Raw genomic sequence first — 13,148 nt, 5'->3', positions numbered from 1 at the left:
AAAATAAAAGCAGGGCCGTTTTTAATGAGCAAAAGTAAGCTGAGGTTATGTTCGAGTGCGCACTAGTAGAACAGTTTCTTCTTTGGACTAGATTTATTTGACTTTTAATACAGTTTTTACACCCTAAGACAAAGAGAGTTTTCACTTTCTCTTTGTAGGAACATGTTGTGATTTTGTATTCCCTTAGTTTCACTTGAACACAACATTCAATTGCTTTAACCTCTCTGATTTTTTGGCGCATAATTAGCTTGACCTGCAGATTTAAAGCCTCTACAGCTCTTACTGTAGGTCTGAAACACAAAGAGCATTAACACAGACTGTAAAGACTCAGATTTTTCCAAACACTGATTTCCATTTAGTTAGATTTATTGAGATAATATTGACATGTTTGTATCAATGGTCGTCACCAGGCTTTGAAAACAACATATACCATTAAAACATTTTGGCAGAACTCAGCTGTATTAACCCTCGGTGACTTTTAGCCGAACATCGTTACATGTTTTTGTGGGTGTTATTGTTGTGGCATCGTCTTTCGTCTTTAAAAAGAAGACATTCTAACAAACTCAAGAAAGCCAAAGACTTTAAAGTTTTTTTTTTCCCAACAAAAAAGAAACATAAGAGATTTTTGCTTCATAAGGCTAAAAGGAATGAAAAAGCTTATGATCTCACTTGATCTTCAACACAGATATGCATCAAGAGTCTCAGGGCTCTTTGTGGCGATAAAGTAACACAAAAGTTTCACATCACATGGTTTTGTTTTTAAGGGTGATATTTCTCTTTTCTGGTGTATTCCACAGTCTGTCAGTCAATAAATATCTTCATGGTTCTCGGAGTCTTTGAGTCAATAGGAACAAATCTATAATACAAAGAGAGATTTGGTGGGCAGTAGAGTTCAGCTACTGTTGATGCTGGATCTAAAGTCAGGAATCTTTTCTGGAAATGTAGTCTTAAAGTGAAACTCCCTGCTCCTTTTTGTCCATCCCATCAGAGGAATGTCCGTGGTTTTTGTCCTCGTTGGTCCCCGGTTTCCCCCAATCTTTTAAACACATGATATCCAAATGTCCTACGTTGAAGTTTGAAGAAACAATGCCTGGTTCCCAACAAGGTTATCCTGGATCAGATGATGACTATCGTGTGACCTGGAGAGGACAAAAAAGAGAGAAAAAGAAAACAGAGCCAGGAGTCAGACAAAAATTGTGTCGGTGACATGAATGGATGCAGGGGATAAAAAGGGATTTGAGTCATTACTGATGACAAAGAGTAGTAACACTCTCAGAACCAGAGCTGTCTGACAAGCAGTGTGACACAGAGCAGGGGGAGAGGAGAGGAAGAATGAAATTGCTGTATTTATTAGAGCTGAGTCATTTTTAACAAATATGAATTGTTGCCATGATCAAATCTGGATAAAAAACTAGTTTGATGTGTAAACAAATATGTTAGGGATAATACAAATTGAGCATAAAAGCATAACTGTTTTTAAACACTGTCTAGACAACACTATCAGTTTTTCTCGGTAATAATTTGTCTCCATGCCAAAGGCTTGACATTATAACGTTGTCTTAATAAGGGCTGCACCTCAAGAATATTTTCATCACCATTTAGTCTGAAGATAACTTCTCAATTAATTCAGAGATCATTTTGGCCCTCTTAATCCCAAGTAGGGGTGCAACAATTTGTTGACATAGTCAACAAAAATCGATGACAAAATTAGCCGCTGATGAATTAAAAGTTGACGAGTCGTTGGGGACGGCATTGCACATGTTTTCATGCTGTGCACGGACATAATATCGTTTTTCTGGAGTTGAATTGCTGAGGAATGAGAAATCTTGCATCCTTATTACCCTTGTTGAGAGAGGGGCATGTGACACAGCAACTGGGAGGCAACAGGTAAACAAAACATTACAAAATAAGTTATAAGGAGTGAGACATCTCACCGCCTTATTACCCCTGCTGAGTGTAACATATGCAAAACAGCCACAGGGAAACAATAGGTAAAACACAACGACATGGCAGCAACTGATACAACATCTTGTTGTAATATTCAAAAAGTCTGGAAGCGTTTGACTCAACGCTGCCAAGGAAAGAGCTGCCTTCAAGATCTCAAACTAGAACGTGCTTTTCATGGGAGCAGGTCAGAAATTAGCAAAATTTAAGGAGAAGGCACGTTCAACTTAACAACCCAATGTTAAAGCCACACTGTGTGATTTTCTTTGTTGTTCAAATGGAAATTTAAATCACAACTGACCAGTCTAAAGGTGAGAAAAGACCCCCGCAAAAAAACTGTCAAAATAGCAAAGTGTATCAAACACAAACTGAGTGTGGCTACCATTAGAAGAGCTAGCACCACCATCCTTTGGTCCTTCCAGCAGGTAAACATCCACATACCTTTGTGCCCTGGTATAGTCGTTATACTCCAGATTACCCAGACACAGCCTACATACAACTTTATCTCCATCTTCTAGATCAAAATTCTGACAAGCTGTGCCACACTGCTAAATCATCTTTCCTAAATGCTTGTTTACATCAGCATTATAGCAGTTTCCATTTACTGGAGATACAACCTTGGCTGTTGGAGAGTGGCTGTGCTACAGCTTAGACATAATATGTGACCAGCATTCTGGGCAGAGAAAAACAAAAGGTATAATAATTTGTTAACCCAAGTAGTTATTGACAAGCACACAATTGATGCACATTTGCACCCAGGAGGGATACACATTTGGTTTTGATTTTGAATTTTTTTGAATTTGATGTTATTCATGCTCCCTTGGAATCACTGTGGTTCCCCCGTTACAGTCCATCTAGCACCAGTCATCATTAATACACATCAAGCCATAAATTTAACCCAAATGCATCCCCACAATGTCCAAAGTGTAAGACAGAAACCGGTAGTCTCACACACTGCCTATGGTCATAGAAAAATCCAGCGGTTCTGGTAGATCATCGAACAAGAAATGAACAAGATCCTACATATTAATACCAAAGGTGGACCATTGTCATTACTTCTTGGTATACCTAATGCTACTGTTACTGACAAATATAAGAGGGAACTTTATAAGATGTTAACTTTCTGTGCCAGAAAATGTATTATTTTAAATTGGATTACAGAGTCCCTTCCAAGGTACAATGGCAGAGAGTTATACTTGAATATGTCCTACTGGACTGCTTAACATGTAAACTACATTCCAGAGACGTTTTTTGCGTAGAACATGGGAACCCTTCCTGGTATATATTGGGCTAAATGTTTCCACTATTCTTACAAGAGGCTTTGTGCTGTAGACACAACTTTTTATTGTTATCATTATTTTGCATTTATCTATTCCTATACTTTCTTTTCCTTTTATTTTTTGCACCTCTGCAATACACATTGTCAATCCTGGGCCTGACACCTTTATTAACTTAACTTCATTGTTAACCATGATATATGTGAGCCAAGTGTATATGTTTTGTTTAAACTGTTAATAAAAAAAAATATATATATATATATATTTCTAAAAAAAACAAAAAAAAAAACACAAATTCAAGGTATCCAAAAGTCCAGTTCATGTTCAGACTCCTGCAAAGCCAGCTATACGTTGTTCTAAATGCTACCATTTCCATGCGAACACCCTCAGCTACCATATGGACCATAGTGAACAATATCTGTTCAACATCAGAAAAGCATCATGTCAGCTTAAACATGAACATACTGCTAGTAGCATTTAGCTCAGCCACACAGATTGTTTTTGTATATGTATCGACTTCTTGGTTGATCAATCGCCTCAGCTCTTCTTCCATTAGTGGCTTCTTCATCCATACAAACTCTTGCTTTGTGCTTCACACCCATCTACATCCTGTCTGTCACAAGCCTGACAGGTTCAAGGTGTGTATACTCCCAGATGGCTTGTTTAGAATTCAAACATCTGTGGTGCTACACAGAGAAAAAGTGAGAAGATAGTGTGTAGCTCCGAGTCAGATGTAAAGCAATGTACATCATGCTCAGTGATTCCCATGCAAACAGGAGGAATATTATTATTCATGATGGCATACTGCTGGCATAAGTATTCTCAGACGTTTCCATGAATATTAAGCCAAAGACTGAAAGATTCAGTTTGTACTATTCTCACTTTAAGCATAACTCTAAAAATACTCTGCGAGGTGAATGTTGTTCCTTGTTGGTTTGTCCTTTAAAAGTAGAACACGGGTAACTTTTTGACATGCCCTCTGATGTAGGAGGCACCGCCGAACACACATACACACACAGACTGAACACAGGTGCTCATGTGAGAATATCAGGGAATTATTGTGATTAAATTCAGAGTTACAGGGTTACACAAGATGAACCGACAACAGGTTTACCAAACACAATCAGTCTTCCAAGCAGTGCATTTCTAATAGTTTGTGGAAGTGTGATTTTTCTGCTGCTTTGAGCTGCAGCTGAAACACGCTGCTCGCTGTTTGGGGAGCCACAATTTAATTTTCACCTCCATGTGACAATCCTCGGGAATCATGGGTGTGAGGGAGCGTATGAAAATTATTTGGTCCTGCTACTGTTGCAGCAGCAGGCTGTAGACAAACATTTATGCGTGATATTAATCCAGGTTGTTTGGTTCCAGCATTGTTGTAGGCAAACATTTTTAGAAAAGGACACTGGCACATTCTTTCTGGCAGCAATATTTTGGATCTCCTGTAGTGGCCCCAAATTCAACACAGAAAGAAATTACACGAACATGAAAGCGGATTATTGTAATATTGAAAGTTTTTATCTTTTCAGTTTAAACATCAGAGACAGATTTCTCCCGTTTTATAATGCCTATATGGCCGCCAATTTTCTCTGATGATGACTGGGAGGCTCAAATGTTGCTATGCTATATGTATGTACTGCTTTGCTCCTGGTCAGAGGTTGTATGAATGACATCTGCACTGCTTCATCCCCATTTGATAGGCAACTGAAAAGGGAAATTGACAGTGAAAATGTGTAAGGTTATCAGGCAATAGTTGAAGGTGAAACAACACATTTGATGACTAATTAGTATATTAGTTACAATTAAATAACAGCTAACATTAGCTTTCAATTACTTCCCGTCACGTCTCCAGGATAGTCAAGCTTTTTTGTTACCTTCATGTTTCATGTCTTGTGATTTCCGTTTTATTTTTGTATATTGTCTTTCATTGCAGAGGTTCTACTTCCTGCCTTTCTGTGTTTCCTTCCTCTGTGATTACCCTAATGTGTTTCACCTGGGTCTAACAGTCCCCACTACCCATGCATGAATAAAATCAGTCTTCATTTCCTTCTGTGCCAGTTTGCTTTGTACCTCTATGTAAGCTTTCCAACATTCCTTGTACTATTAGTTTTACAGATTTGACCCGTTTATGTATATTTTTTCGATTCTTCTTTTGTCTCTTGTTTTTGGGCACTTGTGTCTGTGCTGTTTCTGGACCTTGTTTCTCATTAAACAGATTTCCAACTGTGAATCTGTCCAGAGTTTTGTATTTAGGCTCTATCACTTGGTTCAGTCTGATGCTTTGTAGATATAATTATATTAGCAAGAAATGTACCACTCTATATTTTAATGGTGTAACACAAACAAGCATTGTGATTCTTCACCTGCTACCTAGCTAACACCAGCAAGTTAGTAACTTAATGCTATCATTGGCTTATGCCTGAATGTATCTCATGGACTATCAAATTTCTTATTTTAGGTTCAAATCAGACCAGATATCCCTATTTTGTGTCTTTTAAACAATCAATGGTGAAATTCAAACCTAGCGATATGTTAATTGTTCATCATAAACCTGACACTACTGCAGCCTGGCTAACAGCATCTTAGCTTACCATTGTCAGCATGGCATCAAAGAAAAATGACCATTGTTTGAATGCACACAGCTATTCACCTCTACAACTGACGACCATTCTTTTTTTATATTAACTGCCATGGGGCATGCTAAAGCTAGCTTAAACAGCCTTTAAAAACCAGCAGTGTCGCAACTACAGTTGAGAGGAACATGGTCGCACAGAGACTTCGTCAGAATAACATTGAGTCTCTGTACTGGTTCTTGGGCACATCCAGAATAAAACCACATTAGCTGTTGGCATTGTTGTTTGATGTCCGACTTTCTGCCTTGGCCATAAAATTGATATTCTTAAGGCTTGTTTATGGCTATTTTCTGTAATGTAGCACAGTGTAACAGTTTTAGTCTTTACAATGTCTCTCAGGCCAAAATAGTTTTTCAGCCCTCAACGACAAATAAAACCATTGTATAATTAAAGCTGCTTTGAGGAAGTTTCTATTTGTGTTGATTTTGGCGCCCCCCCTGATCAAAGTGGTACCATATAAATTTTAGAAGATTTTAGTTTTATACATATTCTTTTAATAGTTAAATGTATCCCTCACTGTAAATATTTGCAGTAAAAAAGGCTGCTACTCCAGTGTGCTGTTAAACCTACCCCCTCACAGTTGTTACAAATGACAATATAGATAAATAAACATTTCATTAACGGTCTTGTTTGTTTTTGAAGGTCAAAATGAGGCATCACTGTTCATTTAGGTCTGTTTCATAGCCAGTCAAAAATAACAGGCCAATTATAAATGTACAAAGAAGAATCAACTATTGGCTTTGACAAACAGTTGCTAATGAACTAGGAAAACCTTAAATGGGATCCAGCCCTAAAATAAACAAATAAAACACAGTTTTCGTCACAGGAGCAGCTTTTACAGGAAATGTTTACTTATACAGGGAGAGTGAAAGGGATAAGAGGTATAAAAAACCCTGCATAAAGCAAAGAAAAGAACTGAAGAAAAGAGTAACCTTATTAAAGCAATTAGTGTGCTGCAGTGTTGTGGGTGTCACTGTGAGGGTTATCGGTGAGTAAACACACTAAAAGGAATCAGGAGAACAGAGAGCAGCTCTTCAAAGTTTAAGGCTTAAATCGCTTGAGGATGAAAGAGCACACTTGACTGGTCAGCTGTTGGTTCAAAGACACTGACAAACAAACTAAGACCCTACGTTTGATGGAGAGCTGCTGATGCACAACATGTGTGTGCATATGCTCATGTATCATTACTACTTGAATAAAGGTATGAAAAAGCTGAACTTTTCTTTGGATTGAAATCGTCTTTTCTTATACTTTAAGACTTTCATTGAAATGTATTATTTCTGGTTGCAATGTTCCTCTAAATTTGCAAATTGCACGGTCAGAGTCAGCCTCCAGTGATGTCTTAATGGGCCATAAAAACCAAATCAATCACCAATAGAGTTATTTAGCTCCTGCTTCTGATGGAGAGGAGTGAAAGCTAAAAACTGACACACGGTTCAAAATCAGTGGTATGAAATTAAACAAGATTTTAAGTCTGCAGTGTAATAAACTTTTTTAAGCTGAATGTCATAAAGGTTACCAGGGCAAAACACACACAGTGGTCCACTAAATTTAAGACATATTTCCACTGCGCCTTGAAAATCCATGTACCTCAGACAGCCATCCATCATCAGCCGTCCACACGTTCTGAACAAGCATCAAAGCACCTGTCAGGAGGACAGGCTCAGTGGTTCTTTTGCCCTCTCCTCCTCTGATTGATAGGAAGTGAAAGCAGGAGCTGCTGGGGTTATAATTCCTGACATTACCAGCAGGACTATAAAACTGGCTACTCCCGGACATGCAGAGAAAGAGGGAACAACTGCACTTGTCCTGGAGGAGGCCTGCAGGGTGTCAGGACTTCTGATTTATTGATGTGACTTCATCATGAGGTGAAGCGACACCATCATTTTTATCAACAGTAGCCCCCCGCTGCACATCACAAAATAAATTATTTATATGATGCACGCACTGAAATGGAGGGTTGTGTAATCATTCAAAAAAAAAAAACATGAACTACAACTACTTAAAAAATTAACCAACCATACAAAAATATATCTGATGTAGACAAAGCATTTAACAAAGCTGAGGACTTCAGACTTAACACAGTGTGAAAGAAAGAGATAAGTCAGTGGAGTTATGATCAAAGAGGCAACACCTTATCCAATAATGTGACGGTAAAAGGTATAACAAATCACCTTATAATTTATTTAAATGAACCATAAAAATAGGTCAAGTAAAATCAGGATATCAGGACAAGATTGACAAATCTTACATTAAAGCCAGAGCCGAGCTTTGGCTGTTCAGGTTTAAAGTTTGACGTCTCCAGGAATATTGAGCATATCCCAACCAAGTGAAAATCACCAGTGTTAAAAAGTTGTTGTATGGACCCCAGGAAAACTAGCAACAACACTGTGGAGGCTAATGAGGATCCTAATAAAGAATACAGAATAAAGTGAAGCCGAAGTGAAAGTGCTCAAAACTGCAGTTCCTCAACTGTCCACATGAGGCGGTGTCTAAAAGCCATGGAATTGCCTATAACAATATATAACACCATTCTGAAGTGACCACTTTCAAAGCAGGAATAAACATGTTACCAGCCTTATGCAAAACATGTTCATGGCCTGAATAGATTTTTTTTCTTACACATTGTATATTTGGTAAATTATTTGTTACTCATTCATTTTGAAGACATCAAGGTTACAATTTTTGCATAATAAGTCGCACAGCTGACTTGACCGACGGGTAGGCACATTGTAGCTGTTAGCAAGGAGGCCAACACTCACATCTAGGGTCAATCTACCTTCACTAATTAATTGTTCAACCTAATTAACCCCTGCATGCAAGGGGAGAACATGTGATCTGCACATAGATGAAATTAATGAAATAAAACAATCAACTGAAAGACACAAAGTCTGTTTTTCCCCCCCAAATGGAGTTTTGGAAACCCTGTCTTGTGGGGTGCCGTTTTAGCTCTGTTGGTAGAGCAGGTGGCTCATGTAGAGAGGCTACCACCCTCATTACAGGATCGATTCGCTGTCCAGGCAGTATTTGGCGCATGTCATCCCCCACTCTCTCCTGACATTTCCTTTCTCTCAAAGCTTAACTTTCTAATAAAGGATAAAAGTCCCCACTCAAAAAAGTTGATCTAATATACACTCCACTGCAAGGAAGAAATAACTGCACTTATAAGTAAAGTCTGGGACTAGACTTAGATCTCTGCACTTTTGGACTAAACTTTGCCAAAGACTAAAAACTCATAAACCTGTAGGTCTGAATCTTCACCTTGCTGCCTGGGGGCTTTGAATGGACACAACTTAAATGTTGGTATTGCTTTTTCTGTCTTTTTTTGTTTTGCTGTTTGAAAAGACGCAGCAGTATTGCAAAATGTAGAAATGCAACTTAATTTTAAACAGTTGGCATTGATAGTCCCAAAAGGGTTGTCGTGGACGTGCAACTTGCAAATAAAAGCTCCACTTGGACATCATCTATAAATCTAAGAGACCTGCTTTGACAACTTGACACTGGATTTGACTAAACTCTGATATATTTAACAAAAGTATTTCAAATAAATCTTTATTCCATTCACTAAGCAGGAAAAGTTTGATAATCTCCATATTTGAATATCCAGGTACATTTATTAGGAACTTCCTCTTGGAGGAAATTGCCACCTCACAAATGAAATACTTGAGTGCCTGATCCTGATCCTCAGTACAGCCTCTATTTATTCCCCAGAGTGATGTTAACAGTCCAGGAAGCTCTGGCACGTAGCCCTTCCAGCACACTAAGGCCATCCCTCGCTGGCTCTCTGTGGGAGGCAGCAGGGCCACAAGCATAGAGCGACCCCCGCTGACTCCCAAATCAAAAAGGAGTCAAGGTTCTGACGGGTTCTACTAGCCACCTGGACCCCTGCTTGTCTGTGCCTCTGTTTCTGCTTTCCTGTGGCTGTGTGAGAGGGCATGAATTATTAACCCGGCTAAAATAAAAAGCTCTGCTTCGTCTAGGCCTCCTGTAGCCATGAATAATGGAAGAGGCGGCTCAACTACAGGCGTTTGGTGAGTCAAACACTGGGCTGTGATGGATGGCCAAGGGCCCACAGTGCCCTCCCTTTCTCACCTACCATCCACTTCAGGTCTACCACGCCCGAAACCCAAAACACACGTCCACGTAACCTCTATTAATCTCTGGAAGTGCTACAGCTCGAGCCCTTCACCCTGTCTCAGCACATCCCACTCGACGATTTGACTTCCTGGGGGACTTTTGTTTGTTGTCTGTTTGTCTTTCCCTGCGCTGGCTTTCCCATTGTTTTGCTTCTGGCTGGCACTTTTGAAGTCATATGCAAGCCCTCCTCTGACTTTTCAAAGGCAGGACCAGGCACAGGCCTGCTCTCTCTTACCCTTTCAACCTCTGAAAAAATTGGGCTTGAAATGGTAAAAATGCTTTTTTTCCCACTCAGGTTTCAGTGACCGACATCAAGTTTCAGTTTCATCATCAGTAGAAAAACTGATTGAAAAGACCCTTCACATATTTTAGAAATTGTAGATAAAAAGAACAATTTGTGGTTCAGAAGATTTTTGAAGGCTGTGTTGGAGTAGCTGTTGACATTTTGACCGACATCTGGCTGACTACTACTTCACACCTGACGCCGGAAACAGGCAAGACACTCATTACTCATGGCAATCAGGGAGATCAGTGAAACAGAATCTCGCCTGCAAACAATTCTACATGCTCGTGTTGATACCACCCCAAACATATCTCATCTGATACAAGAAGCTAAGCAGGGTCAACCCTGGATAAAACTTATAAATTAAAGGATTGATTAATCAATAAAATAGGACACCATGTTTTTGCAATTACTGAATAAAAGTTGGGGTTGTGTTAAGAGAGTGAGATAATTATCAATCTGTCTCTGGATTAGATTTCAGACGTCTTTTCGTGAAGCTTGTTTATTTATGGTCCCTGTCAGGAGTTTAACTGATTGTGAACAGATTGTAATTTATACTGAAGCCTTGTTATGACTTATAAAAGCAAACTAGACCATCAGCAACAAGACTGAACCATCCATACCATGTGATTTTTACAAACAAACTGCTGAAGGGGGGAAGGTGTCAGACCAGATGATTGACGGCACACTGAAGAAACAGCCTGTCTTTAGATTTTCAACAGCAAATATTCAACATGAGTGACACATTTGACTAAAAAGAAAGCTGGAGGAGATTTTTTGACGGAAACACTACCTTGACTGGCTCCCCATGCAGCAGTGAATCCACTTCAAGATCCTGCTCATCACCTCCAAAGCCCTAAATAACCTTGCCCCCGCATACCTGACCAATCATCACAAACGCCATTCCCTAACTCGTTTCCCATCACCAAGACCAGGCACCGCACCCTGGGGGACAGAGCCCTTGCCATCACTGCCCCAACTTTCTGGAACTCCCTCCCTCCAAACATCCACAACTTTGACTCTTCTCTCATATAGAAATCCACTTGGGCGCCATTGGCCTAGCGGTCTAAGTGTGGGCCCCACGTACAGAGGCTATAGTCCTTGTCGCAGTGATCCCTGGTTCAACTCCGGGCCGCTACCATTTGTTGCATGTATTCCCCTACCTCTCTACTCCCCACATTTCCAGTCTCCCACCAGCTTTTCTATCCATAAAGGCAAAAACACCCAAAAACATCACTTTAAAAATCGACTCAAAACCTACCTTTTCAAAATGCGTACAACACGTGACTTCTACTCCCCCCCTATCTCTGATCTGTCTTTCTGTAACCTATACCTATATTTGTTTTGCACAACATGTCAAGAATCATATCACTTATTTGCATTCTTATTGTTACCTTGGGTTCAGAATAAGAGCAGAAAAGTGATGAGATGAACATCTTTGCTCACAGGGGGCGCCAAAATCGACACTAACTAAAAGTTTCTCAGAGGAGCTTCAAAGAAACACTGCTCTGAGAAGATAAATGTCACTCTTTTGATTTGAGAGTAATTTCATATTACATGATATATAGTGTGTTACTACATCAGACATTATATAACATTGTAAATGTGGTCCCTTGTAGTTTTCATGCTATACACCCTGAAGATGATGAACATGTGCGGCAGATTTCTGCTCAGTCAACAGTGTTGTTGTGTGATTCCCCAGTGGCTGCTTTTTCCAATTTGTACCAATGAACTCATGGGTGTACAATCCTGCTGTTTATTACAGACGTGATAATTGATTTTCCATTTGTAAAGCTGTCATGTGCTGCGTGCATTCATATCTCATTTGTCACCCAAATCACCAGGCGAGAACCGAGTCCCCTGATAGTATCCTCCCTCTGTTTATTCCATCTATTAATATCCATATGATTCCTGTTCTCATCTGAGAGTTTGTTTCTAATTAATAATAAATATATATCATTATCACTTTCCAAGTGAATCAAACTGACACATGTTCTTCCAACCCTGTAATTCAGACGTGTTGTGAGATTATACGGCGGGTCCACACAAACACTTATGTTTGGTTGCATAAATTAATATGACACATCATGTTTATTCATGAGGAGTTTTGACACTAAATATTCTGTTTGCAGTTCGTCTCTTTAAATAACAACGGCTCTCAGCTTTTACATCAAAGTACACATTATTCATGAGTGCTTATCACTGTTCAATCACAGGCATGAAAATTCATCAATGCTGTAAAAGTGGCATCAGTTTAACAGAAAAGTCTTCATAATGTCACAAAGTTACTAAAAGCTCCACAGGTTCTTTTTTAATATTAAAAGCTAAAAAATAATAAAAATAATGCAGAGGTATCTCTGGATTTCAGAGAAACAAATCCAATCTCATTCAAACTCGACATTTATTGTGTTTGGGAAGTTTTTATTCATGTAGTAAATTTCCAGATTAAAGATAAAGCCTGTTATTAAATATCTGATCTATATTTAATGATTTCTGCACTCACTCTCTCAGGAAGCATTAACAGCTGGCTGCTTTCTGGTTTTGTCTCGACACAAAATATTGCTTGAATAGAAGGCTTCTATCACAGCTGTAGTTCACTTCAATTAGACAGAATCAAAGAGACATCTTTGAATATTTGTTTCTAGCTGTTCTGCTCTGTTTGTCTTCACACTGTAGTTTTATGATGAAGCTGCAGTGATCAATGTTAGTTAACTCTTTGGGCCTTTCTCAAAACGCTCCCTACACTCTCTTACTACACACTTACAGTCTGCAACATTGGATGAAACCTCAGAGTTTGGAGTTAGAGGGGGTTGTCAGACCCTTGAACAACGAGTCTGCATTGGATGTTGCTTACTCACTAGGCGTCACACATTT

At 39.2% G+C, this 13,148-nt stretch overlaps 1 protein-coding gene across 2 annotated transcripts in view; it reads right to left on the bottom strand.

Annotated features, from left to right (window-relative positions):
• Positions 1–348: 348 nt before the first annotated feature.
• LOC117828701 (chemokine-like protein TAFA-2) overlaps positions 349–13,148 on the bottom strand; it is a 141,731-nt gene continuing 128,931 nt past the window's right edge. For both annotated transcript variants that reach the window (XM_034707073.1, XM_034706320.1), the window contains one exon: positions 349–1,139. In XM_034707073.1, the coding sequence (XP_034562964.1) occupies positions 1,064–1,139 (76 nt within the window). In that variant the 3' untranslated portion in view covers positions 349–1,063. The remainder of the gene's footprint in view (positions 1,140–13,148) is intronic.

The sequence above is a fragment of the Notolabrus celidotus genome, chromosome 1, assembly GCF_009762535.1.
Source record: "Notolabrus celidotus isolate fNotCel1 chromosome 1, fNotCel1.pri, whole genome shotgun sequence".
In the NCBI taxonomy this organism is placed as follows: domain Eukaryota; kingdom Metazoa; phylum Chordata; class Actinopteri; order Labriformes; family Labridae; genus Notolabrus; species Notolabrus celidotus.
The sequence above is the reverse complement of the archived record's forward strand: the minus strand, read 5'-3'. Positions and strand labels throughout refer to the sequence as shown.